The sequence below is a fragment of the Phaethon lepturus genome, unplaced genomic scaffold (assembly GCF_000687285.1).
Source record: "Phaethon lepturus isolate BGI_N335 unplaced genomic scaffold, ASM68728v1 scaffold23252, whole genome shotgun sequence".
Classification (NCBI taxonomy): domain Eukaryota; kingdom Metazoa; phylum Chordata; class Aves; order Phaethontiformes; family Phaethontidae; genus Phaethon; species Phaethon lepturus.
Window position 1 is genome coordinate 11373 of NW_010525873.1, and position 22042 is coordinate 33414.

A 22042-nucleotide genomic window follows, 5' to 3' on the forward strand; every position below is an offset into this window, starting at 1 on the left:
TATCTAAAATCTGAGTGTTTCTCAAGCTCTGGGAAGCAGACCCATACACCATCACTTCCGATCTTAGCTAAAAACAGAATCACTTTAAATGAATTTTAAGGGCTAACCTACAAAGCACAATTCAAGAACAGCAATGGATATTGAATGGATATGCAGTTTCACTAACTGGAAGTGCAAACTGACAACATTCAGATTAATAGCTGTTATATCAATTAAAAATATCTCTTAAGAAGCTCCCCTGACAAAGCAGCTCCAAAATGCCTTGAACTCATCTATCCACAAATGAAATGACATGAGAAACAAAACAGTAGTGACCATGTTAGATACAGGAGTTCTCAACAACATCTGTCTTGTGAGGGGAAAACAAAACAAAGGCAAGGAAACCTCCAGCCTCCACTGACATCTGATCAAGAAAATGTTAATTCTGCTTTTACAAAGAAGTAGTAGTTGCTGGGGTATATACACTGGCTTTATTAAAAAGATCTGATACAAAATAAAGCCTGAAAGTGTGCAGATGTATTGGCGTGTATATCCCCAAAGACTTTTCAGAAGGGTATTGTCTTGTTCTGTGTTTAACTTTATTTTTAACACTGTTCTCTGGAAAAGGAGTTGGGTGGGTTTTGTTCGTTTCACACAGCTCATTTATACACTCCCGGCTCCAGGGCGACCGTCGGTAGTGGGGGACAGTGCTTACCTGCTGAGCCTGGTACCTCTGCTGGGCCTGCGACAGATATTGTGCCTGGGGTGGTAGATGCTGAGGCTGCGGCTGCTGGTTGTAGTACGGCTGCTGGCCCTGCTGGCAGTAGCCACTTACTCCTTGCTGACCATACTGAGGCGGTATCTGTTGGGAGAGCCAAGCAAAGCAAATGCCTGAGTTGAGGCAGGAGGACATGAAATCAAACTGTGTCACATCTGTGTGGCAACCTGATGAGAAATTATATCCTCGGCTATACACCTGACCCAACAGTTCTACTCCTTTACTCAGCAGTTAATGCAAAGCCCTTCGGTCCTCTTGCCTAAGCAGGAGAAGTAAGCCCGAGTGCTCTGTACAGTTACTCTTTTCAGAAAGAGCTTCTAAGGAAAATGCTATGCTTCTGAACATCACGATCTCGTAATGCCCAGCCTTAAAATACAGAAGCAGTTATTGCAAATTTTTGCTCTCCATAGGCACACTACTGAGGCAAATCGACAGAGGAATCATTCTGATGCGCTGACCCAGAGATGTGGAAAAAAGGCACAACTCTAAATAAACACCAAAAGACAAGTGCCCTTTTTTTGAGCAATAAAGTACTAATTTGTGAAATGTTTTGCCCACAACTCTCCGGTTTTTAGGTTTTGTGTATACATGTACGTTAAAGCTTTACACAAAAAAACCTAGGGTTCGGCAGGTTTGGTTTTGTTGAGTTCCCTCTCTCTCAGTATCTTCCCCCCACTAAGATAGATCTTTTTTAAAAAATAAAAGCAAAACACCAGTGCAACACAAAATAATCTGTTAGAGGTCCTATTAACAGAGAAATCAGCACATGTATCAGCACATGTATCACCCCCCCGCCACCCTGAGAATTTAAGTTACCAGAAGCAAGTCAATTATAAAGTCAGAGGAATCTTCTGGATCAGCTTACTCAGTAAGCTTTGTATCAATAGACACTGACATTTTCTTGAGATATTTGAAAGTGCACGTTTTCAACAAGCTCCTGATATTATGTCTATATTGCCCCTGTTTTAGGTACCTATGTTTTTTCCCTAAACACTGGTACCATTTCAGATGAATGACACATGCAACTTCGGACTTCTTCCATCTAGAATGGATCTCCCATTGGTCCTGCATATCCCTGCCCTAAGCAAATGTCTCAGACACCCAAGCACGTCTGAAATGCTTTCATCTTGGAATTTTTCCCCACTGAGTCTGTGATACACTGATAAATCTGTTTACTCAACATGTAAATATATATCCATTCTAAAGTTAACTTACTACATTCATTCAACAATACAGTAATATTTTGTAGGCAATAAGTAATAAAGTCAAATTTAAACACGTGTGTAGGTTGTTTTTACTATCACAGCTTGATCTGCTCCTATTACTTCTGCTAGAAGTAGGTAGTCCTGCTTCTTGCTAACTCCTAAGGTCAGGGCTGCAACCCCACTTCTGCACTTGTTCTGTTCGCTTGTGCTTCCGTTTACTTCTCCATCATTTCACAGGCAGTTAGATGTTCCTGCGACCAAAGTAACCCTTTTTGACACATACCCTCTCCCTGCTGATGCATAAATGAGGCAGTTATAATGCAAACTAAAAAGGGTGTGTTGGAATATCATCAGGCAAACAGACAGCTGGAGTCTGGGATCTGACAGAAGACCACATGGTGATTTGCCTGTCAGCTGCAAAGGTCACAGAGCCTGGACCGGTTCCAGGAACGCTGAGGAGAAAACCTATGTTGTGGTCCATCTGGGTCCCAGTAACACTAAGAAGAAAAGGACAGATATCTTGACAGCAAGATATGGGCTTCTGGAAAGAAGGAGAAAAAAGAATCTGAATGCCTGGTTGACAGGATGGTGACAAACCAATAGATCAGATTCATCAGGAACTGGAGTATTTCTGGAATAAAGAGTACTTGTACAGGGGGCCTGGAGCTCACCTGAACATAGCAGCGAGGTCACTGGTACCTAAGGATCAAAAAAGTGCAATTTTAAACTGAAGAGTGGGGATTAGAAGAACACATGATTCAAAAGCATGGCATTGCTATGACAAATGGAGACATGGAGATTCTGGGCCATCAAGTGAAGATGCCGAGAGGAATCAAAGCATGAAAAGAGACACACAGATGACTGTAGAGTAAATAGGGTGGCACGGAGAAAATCCAACAATATATTGCCTTCTACACAAAGCGGGGGGAGCAGAAGAAAAACTGAATCACTGGAATGTCAATCCTCAAACAAGAGCACTAGCAGTAGTCTTACCAGAAATCTGGTAGAGGGAAGACAATTAGTGGGTCACTATTTTGCATCATCCCAGGATACAAATACATAGGTAAGACAGCTGATGACAAAGTAACACTGTATGCTACACAGAGTTTAGAAACAAATCAAAACAAAACTCCACCTCACCAAGTAGCAGCGGTCTGGAGCTCGGTCAGATCAGGAAGAGTGCTGGGACCACCAGGCACGGACGGACTATGGCAAGGCTGACAGCAGCGCACCAAGCAAGATCAGCAAAGGCACGGTGCAAGATTGTATAAAGGGCGACTTCAACTCCTCCTACGTAGACTGAGCAAGCGGACTACAAAGCAGAGACCAACATACCAGGTAACTGCCAAAGGTGGTTCCATGGAGCTGCTAGTTAGTGAGGAACCACTGCCTTTGGCTCAGACCTGAGCAGCAGGAACAGCTGCAGAACCACTATGCACCCGTGACCATAACACAGTTAAACCGAGCATCGCTACAGGAACAACGAAAACCAGGGAATCTACTACCGTTGTGCTTAACTTCAAAAAGTGTAACTACATAAAAAGGAGAAAGCTTGTTAAAATGAAGCTCTAAGACAGCTACAAGAAATAAAATCTGACTGGCAGCATCAAAGCTGCTTAACAACCACCACATGGAAAGCACAGAACCAATATTCACCACCTATTAAGAAAGGCTTGAGAAGAGCAAAGGGACATCAGCATGGCTCGCTGCGGTTTTCTAGAAGCAAAAAGGCATCCTTCAATAAGCCAATACCAAGACCAAATAAAGAAAACAGAAAAGACTCTGAACTCCAGCACTTCAAATGTAGTAAGTCAGGCCAGAAAGAGTTGGAGAAACAGCTAGGATAGGGAAAAAAATAAGTAATGAATCATTTCTTCAAACACGTCAGGAGCAGGAGGTCTGCCAGTGATGATCAAGGTATAAAAGGAGATTCAGAGAAATTCAGGGCCACCACAGAGAAGCTTAACAAATTTTTTGCACTAGTGTGCACTGTGGAAGAATCTTGGGAGGTTCCCATGCTGGAGTCCTCCTTTGTGGATAACAACCAATGTGTCTGAATCTGATGGGACTAATCATGGAACAAACTGACAAATGAACAGTGAGAAATGCTCAAGTATCACCCCAGAAGTCAAAACAAATTCAAGAACAAAATAGCTGAATTACTAATGATGGTACACAACCTGTAACTTGGACCTGCCATGGTGGGTGAGAATTGGAGTATGACTTTTTTTTTTTTTTTTAAACAGACATTTGAGTAATTTAAGACTATAAAGGACTGATGACTGTTCCGGATAAATCTGTACAGGCAAAAATGAGGATCAGAATTAGGAAACATCAGCACAGCTTTTTGCAAAGGAAAATGCTTCTCTACAGACTTCCTGGATTTATTAGGAAGGGTCAAACACAAAGGTTCAGAGAAACGTAACTAGAATGATCAAAGGTATGGAACAGTTTCCGTACATGGAAGCTGTAACACTCTGAGTATGGAAAAGACACGTGGAAGTAAGAATATGATAGAAAGCTACAAAACCATCTTGTCCAACACAAGAATTAGAAGACATTAAATGAGGCTGGTAGAAGCTAGAAGCAAGAATCAAGATGAGAGAGAAGGTTGTCTAGTCACAGAGGTAGCAGACTTTTGAAAGTCCTTGCCAAATGATGTTTTGAAAGCTGAAAGTTTATGTGGGCTCAAGCAAAGACTGGACAAGTTCACAGAAGATACACCCTCTGAGAGTTACCAAATATACAGAGCCACATCTGGCTCAGAAAGTCCCTGAACTGAAAATAGCTGGAGGCTTGGAGAGTATTGGGGGAAGTATCACATGCTTGCTTTGCTCTGACTCTTCTTCAGGCATCCAGTGAAAGCCTCCACTGGAGGCAGGACACAGGGCTGCGTCAATCCTTGATCTGACCTGACAGAGCCATGCCTACGTTCTAACCACTTTCTCGCAATACATATTTGTGTCCTGTAAGAAAGCAATGAAAACTTGGTCTGCGAGGTACTAAGTAACAGATGTAAGCAACATGAAGAGGCAATAACACTTTGACAACCAGAAGCTGGGAGACTGTTCCGATTTCTTAAATGTTTTCTCTAGCAATCTACTTCCAGACACTAGTGTAAAAAAAGGTACTGGGTTCTCCTTCTGACCTTATGTATCAGTTGCTTATGTTGGAATTTTCCTCCATATTCTACCAATCCAAACTGTTTTTAAAAAATCAACAACAAAAAAACACAACAAAGAACACAAAAATAATCCTGATGCTACATGTACTTTTAGATTATATACTCTTCAGTGCAGAGGCCCATCACCACTGCCTTAGCTGAACACCCAGTGCAATTTCTGTTATTTATTTAAATAGCCACAAACAACAACATGCAAATTAATCCTCCTGCTTTACTGATGGGGATCACAGGATACCGCTTATGGACAAATGTTTATTAAACAGCATATAAAAAAGCTTAATTAAAATCTCCCCAGAACAAAACAAATCTGAAGCCAATTACTTACAATGCTTGGAGTGAATGACCCAAGCATCCTCTTTCTTCATAAGGTAAACCCTCCCTTCATTTCTCCCTTACACCCACATTCTTCGTGGCCACACAACGCAGGAGATGAGAATTTGGGAAACTTCAGCATGCCTGTGGTAATGCACACATTCTTGGGATGGTTCAAGAGAGAACAGACCCGAGTTTGAATCTATTTCTAGGCAAGCACAGAAACTAATAATTACTTTGCCTCCTATCTGACTTGCATAGTGCAAACTGCATTATTTTAGGAGAAGTATGACTGACCATCAGTGATTAAACCACTCTGAACATGAACAAGGAAAGGATGAGAAAAAAAGAGGAACAAAATTGGCAGCCAGAATGAAGAGATGGGAGAAATCTAATTAAACGTATAACTTAGCCCGTTATCTTTAATTCTTGCTTGAACAAGGGGTCTTGTGGCAGACATTCTTTGTCCAGGTAATACCTTGACAGTAATGGAAGTTTTAAGCAATTTTTGCATGCATAATCCATAACTGATGTCAAAGAAGAAGGATCATTAGACAGCATTACAGTCATTATAATAATTTTTAAAATTAAAATGTAACAGAATTAGTGTGTTAGCATAGGTACACTAATAATGCCAGCAATAGGCAGCTACTGCACTTTTAAACCACCCTAATGGCTAGATCTGGTCAATAAAGGAAGAAACTTTTACAAGTCCCTTATCACACAAAGCTCTGCCAAGCCACTTTGGGACCCACCTGAACATGCCTGTCATCATGACATGCTCACTACAGAGAAAGAGTGCCGGCAACATCGGTCATTGCTTCTCCCTGCAATCTATTTGGTACCCAAAAAGTAAAGCAGACCCCAGATATGTCTGTAGCAGGCAACGGCAGCGTTCAGACCTCTTGAACCATGGGGTAATGATATAAACATCTGGGGGGGAAGGGTGTGCCAGGCCCTATTAGCATTAAGCCCTGCTTCCAGAAAGAAAAGCTGAGCTCCAGAGGCAGGGGTAGCAGCCAGAAAAGGTGACACTACCTGATTCAGTGGCCTACATTGCTGAGAAACAGTGAAACAGACCTGAACGCCGCGAAACAAGTACCATCTTCAGAAATTTAATCATCAGTAAGGTTCCAGTCTCCTAGGCAGCTATAGCACTGTAATTACATAGAAATTAGAATACAAAAATGTATAGTGAGTGGGATACCAAAAAAAAAAACCACCACCTGGTAATCCACACCAGAAGAAAGATAAAGATAGAGCATTCTTGCAGTCAGCAAGACATTATAGCCAAATTTCATTCCAATTCCTTTAATTTTACAGTGGTCACTTCAGTAATAACTATAAAGCAAGCTGTCACACAGTTCCCACCAAACCTTCAAGTAAAACTTGTGATTTTCTGAAACATCTACTCCTTCATTCTCAGATTTCCAAAGCCAGAACTCTGCCTAAATGTAAGTATTTCCCCTAAAATTCAAACCATACATTTCTCTGTACTTTTGTACAGAAAGTTATGAGGGAAAGTTAACCCTCTGAGTTTGACTTACTTTAAAAAAAATCAGTTTGTATCTAGAACTTTCCGGTTCACATAAGCCCAGGTCTTCATCTGTACATTTAGCTGGATTACAGAAAGAAGAAAAATATAATATGCTTATACAACATAGGGACATACTTTGGCAGTAAAGATTCTACCATTGTGCAGCATAGTAGAATTCTGCATTCTCAAATCATCATGTCCAACCCCAGCGTGCTTGTGCACACATAGTCCTAAGGAAGGCAATAAGTCATTCTCACTGAATGACCAAAAAAAAAAAATTGTAAAAGGATACCAAGTAAAAAGGTGGGTGTTAATGTCAAGGCTGTTAATCAGAGGTAAATCAGAAATCCTGATGCTCAGGCATTTTATTCATATGTTCTATAAAGTCTACTACTTCTTATCACTTGGCTTTGGCCTTTTGACAACACATTGGTCACAACGCTCACCTATGTTACTGCCTTTCCTAGGCTGTTTGGCTTTACATTGAAGTATGAACTTTAAAATCTTATTAAGAGACTTTAAAATATTAACACTGGCCGGATACTGGTCCACCCGGTGACCCAGAGCAAGTAAGCAAGAGGAAAAAAAGCCACATTTCTGTGTCAAAGCACAATAATCCCCATTCCAGAGCTTGCAAGGTAGCAGATTTTGCCGTGTCATTAAATGTATGTCTACGTTGAAGACTGCAGTGCAGTACACAGACCTGCAAACTAGCTCAGATATTGGAAGGAGCCTACACCAAAATCCATGCTAGGCTACTTTGCCATGCTCTGTGGAAGGGTGAACTAGGTCAGAGGGAGATGCACACTCTTGCAGACAGACTGCTTCTTGTACACAAGCCAGTTCATTTACAAAGGTAGCTCAAGTATCTTTACAATCCGCTGCAGTCTGCAATGCAGTCATACCCTGTACTACTGTTAACGTGCAGGACAAAAAGGACAGGACTTCAAACACATGCCTGTAGTCCCCTTTTCCTCAAAAAGGGCACAGCAGCAGGACTACACCAGTTGTCAGTGCAATGTGCATGGCATCAAATATATACCTGTCATGAGGTGCTCTCTATCTACTGCCTTTTACTGTAGCTTAAATCAAAGTAACATGAGCTAACCCATTATTAGTACAGGCAATTTTCCTCTCTTTTAAAAAAGAGAAACTCTTGAAAAATAGAATGTAAAAAACTACCAAGATTACATTATTTAAAAAGTCTCCAGTCAGAAAATATAGATGTTAAGGTTCCAAAAGCAACATTAACCGAGCCATGTTGCACATATATAGCACCTTCTCTTTCTGATTTATATTGTCAAAGGCATTTCGTAAAATATAGAGGATGTGAAATGTGGCTCAGTTAATGTGGCTGCTAGAATCTTATCATTTATGTCTTCTGACTTCTTAGCTGTGCAACCTTCACATCTTATTAACATAGTTTTTTGCATAGACTGTAGTATGGAATAGTACTTATGTTTTATGTATCGACATATTTTTGATGTACTGAGATTTTGAGTAAGTTTGCTATTCTTCATGATGAGAGCCAAATAAATAAAGACTACTACCACAAAATAGTCAATCATTTATACGGAAAAGCAATATCTCTCCTTCCAAAAAGAACACTTTGATTCCCTTGTCAGAAATTGATGAAAACTACCTCTGCTGTAAATGCTGAATCTATGACAGTATCACAACCACCTCCCACTTCCACCTTCCCCTAAAAACAGCAAACAAACAAAAATAAAAAATTTGCATTTTTTAGATGAGCTAAAATTAGTTTCAAGGGAGAGGTAAACAGCTGAGTCTAGAAACAATAGGAAGAGATTTTTTCCTACATGCGAGCCTGATAGTGTTGATTTGTACAGTGCATTACAGTTTGAACTAACGCAACATTTGGTCCTTTCTGCAAATTAAGGGCGGAAAATATGATAATCTCTAGTAAGAGATTTCCATATTGTTATATCCATCCCCTCAGACCAACACCATAGAGAAGACTGAAAATTTGCAATAGATTTTTTTCAGAACAGCTATTTTGAAATATTGTATTAAAAATAGAGAGAAATCACAGTGCCTATATATATACACACGCTTAAGTGATGAGTCAGATAAGATATCTATTCTTATACCCTGCCTCCCCCCCCTCCTTTTTTTAAGTGATCAAAACAACTACGAGGGATCATGTAATTCACTTAATTATTTGATTTCCATTTTACAACCAACATAAGAAAAAGCACATCAGAACTGCCACGACCAATGCAAGCTTCACCTGATCCCTATGGTGTCTCCAATGGCTGGTGCTTCAGCTAAATGCACATAGGAAACCTTACCCCTCACTGCACTAGTAACATGACACTCACCTGTGAAACGTCAGACATTAGTTAGAAAAATGCAAAAGCCTGTATTTAACCTGATTGTTAATCATATAACAAATAATCTATCACAGGGCACCACTTGTGCATCTGTGAACAGCCTACACAAAAGTCTTTGGTCCCCAAATCCTCTATTTGCCATTTATTCTCCAGGAAATTGGTAACAGTTTTGACCACTATTTCTCAAATGGCGGTTAAAGTAAAATACGGTTAAGAAAATACACACATATAAACATTTTCCTTCAGACAAGTTTTGCAGTGCCATTCAAACCTTCTCAAGCAAGGGATGCAAATGAGAGGTACGGTTTGAGTCTGAAGAGCCGGTAATCTAACTGCATGAGTAATCCTCCATTTTTATGCATTTATACACAGAAAGTCTCCCAACACTTAACTACTGGAGACTGAAAAATCCCTCTGTAGAACGGCTTTCACTCTACATTTCTTCTGGCACACAATCTTAGTAGCTGGAAGAAATGCAAGCATTATTAGTTAACTGCAGTAGTGAGAAAAGGCAGAATGCACACATAACCCTGTTTATCACTGGTTCCCCAACATCTTGTACACCATTGAGTTTTACTTCTTTCTTCCAGTCTCTTTCAAGAGACTTTTTAATTCATTCATGTGCTCCTCCAAAGATCTCAACTTTGATGAATACTGTCTTTATCATTCCTAAGTTTGACGGCTTTCAGAACTAAATCATTTGAGATCAGAGCCCTTCACTGTACCTTCTAAAAATAGCAAGAGAAGAACATAAAACATCTTCCACAGTGAGCGATGCTGTGTACTCTTCAGCAAGCCATGCCTTTCATCCTCTTCCCACCAAACTTGTTCAATTCCACTAGACTGCTGGGCTTTGCTGACCTTCACAGTGCACACCCTCTCACAATTACTTTTCTTCTCCTTTCTTTGCTCCTATCCTGCACCTAGGAAGGAACAACCCCAGGCACCAATATATGGTGGAGGTCACCCAGCTGGAAAGCAGCTCGGCAGAAAAGGACCCGGGGGTCCTGGTGGACACCAAGTTAAACACAAGCCAACAAGGTGCCCTTCCCACAGAGGGCTAATGGTATCCTGGGCTGCATTAGCCAGCAGGTAAAGGGAGGTGCTTCTGCTCAGCACCAGTGAGGCCACATCTGGAGCACTATGTCCAGTTCTGGGCTCCCCAGTACAACAGAGGCAATGTCTACTGGAGAGACTTCAACAAGGGACCACAAAGATGATTAAGGGGCTGGTGCACCTCAGACACGAGGAAAGGCTGAGACAGCTGGGACTGTTCAGCCTGGAGAAGGCTCAGGGAAGGATCTCAACAGTGTTTATAAATACCTGAAGGGAGGGTGCAAAGACGACAGAGCCTGGCTCCTTTCAGTGGTGCCCAGTGACAGGACCAGAGGCAACGGGCACAAACTGAAACACAGGAAGTTCCCTCTGAGCACCTGAAAAAAAACTTTTTCACTGTGAGGGCAACCGAGCACTGGCACAGGTTGCCCAGAAAGGTTGTAGAGTTTCCATCCTTGGAGATATCCAAAAGTCACCTGGACATGGTCCTGGGCAACTGGCTGTAGGTGGCCTTGCTTGAGCAGGAGAGCTGGACCAGACTACCTCCAGAGGTCCCTTCCAACCTCAACCATTCTGTGCTTTAATAACGTGGAGCTGCAATAAACATACTTCAATTTAGCATCCTAGTACAAAGCTAACAGCCAAGGGGCAGACCCAATTTCTGGGGTTAAACGGAGAAAGCCTCTGGTTTTGGCCCAGACACCTTTGACGAGGTCGCCACTTTAGATTTAGCCTCACAGCTCTGCCTCCTGGGGCTGACTCTGAAACAGAAGAGCAGTATGTTGCTGTAACACACAGCAGGTCCTCTCCAGTTCCAGTCCTTCACTTCTTCTAGGGGGTATCACACTTCTAATCATGAAAAACTTGCCATGCACATGCAGCGGGAGAACAGATTTACAGCTCTTTGTGTTCCCATTATGGATTTCAATCCCCAAATAGTGTCCACAGCATAGGAGGTCAACAGACAAAAGAAAAAGGCATGACCTCCCACAGCTATCATTTAGGTTCAGCAATTTGTGACAAATGTAGTCATTTGTACAGTCCAAATTCTGCAGTTTCTTCTACTACAGCAGGATCAAAATCATACTTTTCATCTGGACACTAAAAATTCTCCACAGCACAGAATCCTGAGGGAAACAGAACGATTGGCTGAACCAACTGGGTAAGAAAATTGGATTACGTCTCTACCAGCCCGGCATAATGCTATGCTGCAAGATAATAAATTAACTGCCTAAGATCAGGATCCCATTCCTGTGGTACAGTCCCTCAACAACAACATTCCTACTGACATAGGCAAACACTCTGGAGTACTTATGCTCGCTTTTAAAAAGAAAAAATAAAATCCAAAAGTCTTCTTTAGAAGAGTTTGACCGAACAGCATCAGCAACAAAAAAAAAAAAAAAAAAAAAAGAGAGGAAGATGTAAATCTTTCTGTGCAGGCTTTTCTTTCCCTTTCTCTATTGGGAACAGATAAAAAAAAAGTCAGCCTCTTAAATAAGAGTACTTACATAATGGTCCAAATACTACATCTTACAACTGTAATACAGCTGTGACTTCAAATATTGCTGCAAGTATTTTTAAAAGAAAACTTTCAAACCTCTCCTTGTAGTCACAAAGTTTAGATATTTGAATTATTCCATTTCTATTATTTAATTTGACCTATTACTTAGCACTGGAAAACATCAAAAGAACCCTGACAGAAACATCAAAGACATCAACCTTATAAATTCATGGCTGAAACCATATACCACATCATAATTTCTTAAATAATTACAGTTTTATTATACTCAAAATAAGATGATTATTATAAATTATTCCTCATATCAGTTACCACAAGTTAGTCTTAGAAACATCTGCTAAATGTAAGTATCTGAATACAGATAATCCAATTCACATAACATTATCCTCAAAATAGAACAGAAAAACAAACAAGAACCTTTACAGTCATAACGTTACTTATTAAAAATTACCTGTTTCGATTAATTGAAAATACCCCCCTTAAAAACTTACAAATCAACCATCAAGCTCATTCATTCATTCTGCCAGCCTACTAGAATTCTTTTTTTAATTAATATTGCAATGAATCTTAACTTAAATATTGTGGTCCATCAGTTAATCTTTATAACATCTACTATTCTTTCAAAGCATCTAAGCATCTCCAGTATATCCATGCATGCTCCCTCCCTTTGACAGCTTAAATCCCCCTTGCCCCCAAATCTGGTAGTTTTGTGCTATTATTTGAACACCTATTTTGTTTAAGCATTCACAAAACAAATTCTTACACTCATAATAAAATGCTTCCTTCTCATTTATGGCCAGACTGAAGTAATATCTATCTGTACACAAAATTAACACACAAGTGTATAATTGTAGTTTTATGCTCAAGTGCCCCAATTATGCTCTTTAAAACACTTTAAAGGATCCATCAGGAACATTCAATACCTCCAAAACTGTGAAGTCTAGAGGAGCGTCTTTTGTCAAAACAGCTGTGTTACGGGGAAATCTTTCCATTAAAAAACCCCAAAACAATCAACTTTGGTTTTTTGACTCCAAGACACCCAGACTGTAAAGAATGGTGGGAGGAGCTGTCTGGTGCAGCGCATTTTGCCAAAAAGTAACAGACAAGCAGGAAACCGAATAGTTCCTTTGGCTTTTGTGTAATAAAGGTGTCCCAGGTAGCCTTTGTCTTACAGTGCTAAGCACAAACCGGGCCCAGACTTAAGCTTGCTCAGAAAGGTGATTAAGGATGTCTGCACCACACCAAGTGAGGACCCTACACCCTCCTCATTTCACTCCCAAGGTAACTGCAACTCTCCACGCACAAACTTGAATATTCAGTCCTCTGCTTTCGCACTCCTTACACAACGCTGTCAAGCAGCAGCCACTACACACGTAGTGGAGAAGCGGATGTTAGCCCGTCAGACCTTGCACTGAAATGGATTACAAGTGCTAAGACGATGCATTATGCTTTTTCACCCAAACTGGTGATAAACGTGCAGATTCTTGCATTGTTTAATTTACTAGAACAATTTAGGGTGGTTTTTTTTCCCAACAAACTCCAGTGGACATAAGAGGATGAGGACAAAATTATTTTTATTGTTTCCTATGACAAACACACATCAAGTTCTTAATAAATAAAAGGTGGGGAAATTCGGAATGGTAAAAATTTTAAGCATAATAAGAAAGTAGACACTTCATTTCATTGAAAAAACATAGAAAGAAAAGGTCTTCAATCTGACTCAAAGCTAGCTACATAGTGAGGCCGTGTTAGAAAAGGATTTTCCTCAATACAAACAAGAAAATATACATGGTAACTTAGAGTGAGAAAATGCAATTCTCTGTGCAAATCATATGGGATTTAGTATCAGGTGAAAGGTGCATGTAGTCATTGTTGACCATCAAAGAGATGGGGAGAGCCTATTTAGGGGTCACAGTCCTCAAAGACAGACCGCAAACACCAGGCAGAATGAATCAAAGCAGCAGTTGCTGTTGCAGTTTTCCGGAGAGGCTGACAGACTGCCAAGCTCTTCCTAAGGTGATGGAGAAAGCACAGGTGCTCAGGAGGGAGCCGTTCAAAGCTGCTCCGCAGGAAATGCTCAGTGCAGAAATGCCCCCGAGCTCCTCATCTAATCTGCAGAATGGGTTCCTGCCCCACGCCTCCCCAGTGGCGAGGCTGGGGAAGGAAGGAGTCTCCTGACAGCAGCCATCACGTAAAGCAGGACTGTCCCTTCTGGAAAGGCAGCAGGAGACAGTGGGGGTTGTTCACCTTTTGTGTAATGCTCCAGAGGCTCGAGCCCCAAGACAGCTGGTCCACAGCTCCAGTCCACTCTAACTGCTCCTCCAGAAGTCTCACCGCCTTCTCCTTTCTCCCAACCTGTGTGCTTCCACAGCTGGCCTGATCCTCTACCGAGCCATTCTACCACACTAAAACAGCAGAAAGTTAATGGGAAAGTTAATGGACAGCCGGCTGCTGGCTTAGCGCACAGAAATAACTCAACGTGGTCAGATAGCCCAGCGGCGACGTAAGAGAAGTGGCACGGTGGCTACCAGTTGGGTCAGCTTTGTCTGCTGTTGAACTGCAGAGTCTTTGTGTTTTGTTTTCCTGGGCTCTCCTCTCCCCGTTGAATCCAAAGTCACAATTCCCACTTTCCAGAGAAGCCCCCGGTACGCAAACAGAAGAGAGGACATGCAGAGGCCTCTAAGATACAGGTGCCAGGAGAAAGCTGCAGCCCAAAGGGAACCTACAAAAGGAGCTTCTCCCCTTAGCTTTCAGAGAGGACACTGGCTTTTCAGGTCTCCCTCAAACTCAGACACCTAAGTTCTGCCATAAAAATGTAACCTATTTTAAGCAGGGAAGCAGTCATGACAGCTCTCACCCAGAATGACACCCGAGGGGAAACTATTGATGCAGGGAGGGGGATGCACACCATTCTCTCTCCCTTCCTTCCTTGCAGGATGCAGAAACAAATAATTAATGCATTTCAAGGACATTATTTGCATGAAGGCAAAGCCATGTTGTAAAACACAACTGGGCAGTGCCCATTTAGATGAGTTCTTGAATATTATTAGGTCAACAATCACTTTTCTATGTTGGTAGCTAGGTATTTAAGCCTCCCCTTTGGTTTGGCAAATCTTTCTCTGAGTACCAGTTGTACTTTACCGGCTACAGCATCGTTCAGGCATAAGCGTCTACGATTAAACTAAGCTTCTGATTTTGCAGTTGCACAACTATTTAAAATGTTTCAAACATATCAATATTTCTCAGCAGCTTTATATACCCTCCACAGCACAGAGTTCACATGTCCTGAAGAACAACAGGCTAAGTTGCATTTTGATTTTAAAAGTAGGAATTTCTACTACTTAGTTGGCTCTGAAGTATATAAATCTGATTTTTTGGAGACTATAAAACTAGGGAGAAAAGCTTATGAAGCACCACTGTCTGCTTTGGAGGGAGTACTTACCCATCTGCCCTTCTGGCCAGAGGTTTAATAGATTTCTATTTTTATAAAGGACATAAGGGGAGGGGGTGGCTCCATCAGTTTCCTACAGAAACCCAGCTGCCAAACTGGATGTGCCAAAGGGGAATTTTAGGGAATTTTAAAGAGATAACCTCTGCTGAGACTGCAATGTCAGCTTTGTAACCTCATGACTGGAACATGTGCAGTGAATGCTGGATTGAAAAAGCTGTGCTATGGGAGTTAGAAGAAAGAAAAGGAGAAAACACAAACAGCACTAACTGGGATGATTACTCTGTGATGAGAAGGGGACTGAAGCTCAAAACCACTGTTAGTTCACTAAGAAAAAATACATCTATAGAGTAAGCTCACTTCGATTTGGGTATTTATTGATAACCTATGTGCACTTCCACCCTCTCAGACCTAATATGGTCTCTGCATTTTATGCTGATGCTGTTGTTCCATTTAGCAGTTCAGTAGCAGCGTATTTTAAACAACACAGAGCCAAACTGACCTCTGGTTTAAATATCCAACACAGAAATTGGGGGACGGGGGGCGAGCAGGGAAGAGGAAAGGGAGAGGAATAGGAGCACTGCCAATTAAAAGCACAAAAGCAGCAATAAAAAAAATTCAATAATCTGTGCTTTTTCAGTCTAGTGCTTCATCTTCTATTCAGCTTTCCTTTCATGTCAAGAGGTAAAAATAAACTAAACCCCCTCAGTTTAAAATTACAAAGACTCTTAATTCTACAGAAAATAGATAAACTAAAGAACTATGGCATGTGCTACTATGTACTCACCAAGATCACAATGTTTGAACAAATTTAGTAAGCTAAGCAAGCTGCAAAACATTCCCGATGCAAAACTAAGATCAGCATTCAAAACAGTAAGGATAGCTAAACAACCCACACAAATACAGCAGCAACAAATACCTTCTAAGGCCTATAAAAATGTACCACCAAGGAAGGGAATATCATTAAAAGCCTTATTCTGAGATTAAAAAGGCAAAACTAGCGATTTTCACTTAGACGAGTAAATTTCTATACTAAATTACAGTAAGGGAAGCCTCTTTTGGGTAAGACCCCATTATAAAACACTTCCAATGTCCACCTGTTTTCTTCCTCCCCTCACAGATAGTAGTACGCTTGCAAAACCTATCACTTTTACTACATTTAAAATAGATGGGAAAAGATGATGTCATCACATTTCACCTAGAAGAAAAGCAGTAATAAATAGCCTTTGCAGTGAAAGCAGGAATACTTTATGATAAAATACAACAGCTCTTTAAAAAGAAACATTTCAAAGTAACAGGAATGTTAGAAAGGTAAAATAAATTAATAGCCTATGTTGTTAAAAGCAATCTACAAATCTTTATAATCCAATTCTCTCAAGAGTTCCGATATGTGGTTAATGTCATTAAATTACCAATCTGAGAGAAGAAGCTGTCTTCAAACTTAAAGATACATGTTCTATTTAGCCTGGAAATTTGAGAGTGTTTAGAAAACATTTTGGGTTAGTGGTGGTTTTGGTTTTTAATTTTTTTTTTTTTTTTTAAAGGAAGCTGTCAACTGAAGACCCTTAAAAACCAGCTAATTTTATAACCTCACACCGTAAGGCATACAAGGCACACACTACCAGATGTTATCTTTAACTAAATGCCAGTTTGTTTCTTCTTCCTGGGAAGCACTTCATTGAGGACCTGCTCCCTTGAGGAAAGACAAGCCAATTTAGTGCAGTGCATCTCAATGTCTCTCCAGAAAAAAAGAAAAAGGCATGTAATCAAATAATTGGCATCCAACGTAACAGTTCTGTACATCAGAGAAAAAACCTAGACAAGCACCTGTTTAAAAGCATTGCCTCTTCTACTTTGTTGCCTGTAACCCATCTGAAAATAATCTTATTTCATCTTCAAGTCAAAAAGAAAACAACTTGTTACATTGCGAGTGGCTCCTCCACCGCCGTGCAGTAAGGAAAGCTTTGCAGAGTCAGAAGATCTTTGCTCTATCAAAAAGAAAAGTATTTCTATGATGTATTGTAAATCTTTACCTCCCTCAATTGGGAGGTAGGTTTTTACGCCTTTCAGAATTTATTATGCCTGCTTGACTGTGCTTTCCTAAAGATCCCCTTCAGCTTCTGTTCCAACTAGCAAGTGAAAACTCTCTCAAGTGCAGTAATATAAAAGGAGTAGGGAAGAAATTCAGCACATGAACAGGGCAGACACACAATGTAGTGCAGTGCTCTGCAGAGCCCTACAAAGCACATTACAGCTGGATTCATGAAATACATGAATTCAAAGTACTTGCTGTATAGGTCTTATAATTTATTAAAGTTTATATTATAAATAAAACCATGAAGTCAGTCCCAGCTGAAATGTGTATGGTTCCAAAGCAGCCCTACAAACTCAGCAAAACCTTCAACTTTTCTATACATCTTTCCCACCCACGTCCCTATTTATATCCATTACATGTTACTCGGGTTCCAACTCTACAAACTGCTACGCATTTTTAAATTTTAATCATACGAGTAGTGCCACTGAGCTTAACAGGACCAATGCTACTAGTGTAACTAGCGACGCACACATGAACGTATGAGCTGAGGGATTTATACTTGCAGTACCTTGGGGCAAGGAATATGGATTTGTCTACACTTCACAAAGCAGCACATAATTTTGCAGGCAAACAGAAAATAAAGATTTCAGTTTTAAAATTTCATAGATCATGAATGCAAAAGACAACCCCACCACTAAACTATTACCCAAAGAGGATAGCAGAAAGCCCAGAAAAAGCTCTGTAACATGTCAGATTAAAAGGATCTCCACAGTCTTTTTGGCTGATGATGACAGTCAGGAAAGGTACTACACAAGCTATGATACAAGAAATTTCTGATTAATCAGAAGACTAATCAGGAACCAGTTTTTCCTGCTAGCCATTCTCAGGTATCTTTTTCTGCTTTTGTCAAAAGCAAAGGAGTTCCAATAAAGTAAGAACAGACTATTCTACTTACATTAAAAAAAAAAAAAAGGGGGGGGGGGGGGCGACACACGACCTGAAACCAGTTTCAACTACACTAACTATTCCTTCCTTACATTTTTCCTACTGTTAAGTTTATTCAGTTAATAAAAAAAGGGTAAAAATTACATACAGAGGCATTATCAAATTCCCTATCAGAGAAACAAGCAATATCAGCCTGGGAATTAATTTTTCTCTGATATTTCAGCATATATACCGCAACAGACATTCAACATTATTTCTAGGCTTGAACAGTAAATTGAACCTTCGTAGGCAGAAAGTACAGCAAATTTCTGGTAATGTAAGGGCGCAGGAGAACCTTGATAATGCTAACTACTGGGAAACTCGTCTTGGGTTTCTAAACTCAACCAGTAAGTAACAAGGTATACAAAGCAAGTACGATATAAAGAAACAGAAACCAAGGCTAGTTCAGCAAATACATTACTAATACATCAGGGTTGCAGGGTTTGGTTTCACTACCAACTATGAGCAAGCATATTTCGCTAACTTTTAAGATTAATTGATTATTACCATGACATTTCAACCACATACTAGAAACGTAAGGCTACACTACAGCAGAAATGTGCTATCAGTTCAACAGCGGTGACTTTGAGAAAGAGCTTTTCAAGTTTATACTAATGGAGTTTTTTTTCATCAGCTGAAAATAGTTTTATTCCCTTATGTCAAACAATATTTATGTTTGAGTTATGTATCTGTAATGTGCACCATACCACAAGAAGGCAGACATGAAGAAAAAACATGACTTTACAGACATGGCTTTACCATCACACAATAGCGCTTTATAAATAATGCTGAAGTAAACAGAATCTGCATATAAATAACAATTGTCATATTGACTGTTAAATACATTGACAGAACCAAGCAGCAGCAAAGCATTGCTTATCATCAAAATATCTCTGCTTTTATTTTAAATATATAAACAAAATATTTATTTTTGTAACCATCAAAGCATTCAGGCAGCTGACTTGTGACTTTGTCTGTGAGGAGCACACGTCTACAAATAAATGAAGAAAGGAGGAAAAAAAAAAAGAAAAAGAAGAAAAAAAAAAAGGGGGGGGGGGAGACACAAGTGAGCCTTCACACTATTGACAAGGCTTATAACCCAGAAAAATCTGCCCCGCGAGCCAAGGCACGGCAACATAGTGTTTAGCCACATCGAGGAGAAATGCTTGTAAATTCCACTGGTCCAATGAGCAGAGACACAGTTTTCATAATTTTATCATTGTGCTCCACGGCTGAGCGGCTGTCAGGCCAATGGCAAGGCACAGGTTCCCATTTGAATGACATATGGGTTCACCCAACCAGAGAGATGTTAGAGCATTAAACACCACAAACAGACAGGACAAGAATACAAAAAGCCAAATTAGCACTCGCGCTCCGGCGCGCTCCGGCAGGGACCCGGCTGCTCCCGCCCAGCGCCCCCGCCAGGTCCCTGGCGACGGGAAAACCGTGTCCTCCGGATAACGGCCTCTCACCTCCTAAAACTGAAAGACACGCTGAAAAATTGTACTTCAAAGGGTGATGGGAAAATGAGAAAACGTGTCTTTTTAAAACAGTGGGAAATGTAGACTTCGACATCTGGGGAGGCAGAAGCGCGCAGGAATTACCGTTTCCCACAGTAATTCTAAAAAAGCGCCATGGAACACACATTTCACCTTTGTGGAAAGCTGTTCTTCAGACAGGAGCCTTTAACATGTTATATAAACATGTTACACGGTGAAATGTAAAACACAGGGGGATTTTCATCACATTTATTGCATTTGTTAGCCAAAACGTAGTAGTCTTGTAATCACCGTCTCTGCTGCAGTAAAACACCTCAGTAATATTAACAAAAAAGTGCTTTCAGCCAGGCTTGTTGAAAGGAGAAGAGATTATATTGAACAACTTGGACCTAAACAAAACAACAAGACCAAATAAAATCCCCAAAGAACTGCAGACCAGCACCCACCAATACAGCACGGGGCTGATTTCGCCTGGCAATTCACCATCCTTTGAAATCCCCTTTGGAGAACAAAGCAAACACAGGTCACATAAATTGCCGAATGCTGCCTAAGATGCGAGCTGTCCCCTCCTTGCACGCGGCGGCGGAGCGGCACGCGAGCTGCACAGATGACACGTGTCTGCAGGAAGGGTTGGGACTTTGGGGACATGACGGAGGAGTTGCATTGGTAATTTTCAGGCTTCGGTCAATAAATATAAATGAAGAAGTTCACCGTCTGGGCTGGGCTTCACAGCATGGTTTGCAAAAGCAGAGGAAGACCTGCAGCCAGGCTGCCTAACAGAGTCTGCCTGTTTACAGGCAGCTTCTTGGGTGGGTGAGGAGGGGTGGACACCCTCACCCCTGCCCTTCACCCTGCACCCAGTCAGCTGCAGGCAGCCTCCCCACGGCTCCTACCGACTCAGGGTACCTGCTAACGACAGCACCTTCCGCTGACTTTAAGGAACTCTTCTCGCTCTTTCCACGCTCTGCTTTCAGCTGCGGCTCTCTCTAGATTCATTTTATAATACCAGGATCTTCCTCTGTACTGTATTTTTCCTTCTCTCATTTGCTTCACCCTTTCAATACTACTGCTATCGTGTCTATGCAGAAGCCTTGGGATCTACAATATTCTCCACAATAAGCTGAAATGATCAGGAGGGAAGATTATCATCAAGCATCCATTCAAAATAGCTGTTTAGGTCAAGGATCCTGATTAATTACTGCAACTCAGACATCAGCAGCAATCTCTTTCTGACCAAGAAATAACCACACAAGCGCAGCAATCTATAGTAATCTTTGTTAAGAGTTATTTAATCACACAATTTTTGTACTGAGTTTGTACTTTACTGGTAAAAGGTTGGTTTGCTTTTTCTTAAAAAATACTTTTTAGGACAATAAAGAATTGTTAGGGAAACAGCAATAAAACCTTTTTTCCCCCCCTAAAAATTCCAGCAAAACACCACTATCTGCCACCTCCTCTTTCTTTTCAGTATCTCCACACACATCACCTGGTAGATCCAGTAAATTGTATTACAGATTAAGCTCTGCCCCAAGATATATCCCAGCAGTATCTTTTCATTTCTGAATTTGTTTTATCCAAGAATTCCGTATTCCAAGCAGGACTTTCAATTGAACACATACAACTACTATCCTCCCACCTTCTTTCACATAGTCAATTACTAAGAACCTATTTCAGCACTATGTACACCAAAATACCAAAAGAAAGCCCCTCTGACTCAGCAAAAACACCAAAGCCATTTAAGTATTTCCTTAATCGTTCTTCATATAAGCAAAGAGTATGCCACTTGAAAGGATAAGATGAAGAGCAAATGAATCCAAGACTATGAAATGTACTCCTTGGTTATTTTAACATCTAACAGTAGAAAATTATTTCAAAGCTACCAATACACGCACAGAACAGTGTTGGCAAAACACAAGAAAAGTGGATACGAAGCAGAATTGTCAGTGATGTCCTCCTTAAAATACTGTCTCAGAGAATGACTCTCATACCCTCTAGGCTAATCCATTCCCATGCTCTGTGTTGGAAGATGATGCTCATATTAAAAGATCCATCAAAGCCCGCCCTACCTCAGACAAGGAAAAAGAAGTCAGCACAGCTAATGGAGAGAAACCGTCCGAGCCGTAGGCAGAGCGTCTCTCCTCTTGCCATTATC

At 40.8% G+C, this 22042-nt stretch overlaps 1 protein-coding gene across 1 annotated transcript in view; it reads right to left on the reverse strand.

Annotated features, from left to right (window-relative positions):
- Nucleotides 1-694: 694 nt before the first annotated feature.
- Nucleotides 695-22042, reverse strand: part of LOC104617549 (AT-rich interactive domain-containing protein 1B-like) — a gene marked incomplete at its 3' end in the record, with an annotated part of 60296 nt that continues 38948 nt past the window's right edge. Inside the window, exon 3 of the mRNA XM_010282900.1 lies at nucleotides 695-841. Within this exon, the coding sequence (XP_010281202.1) occupies nucleotides 695-841 (147 nt within the window). The remainder of the gene's footprint in view (nucleotides 842-22042) is intronic.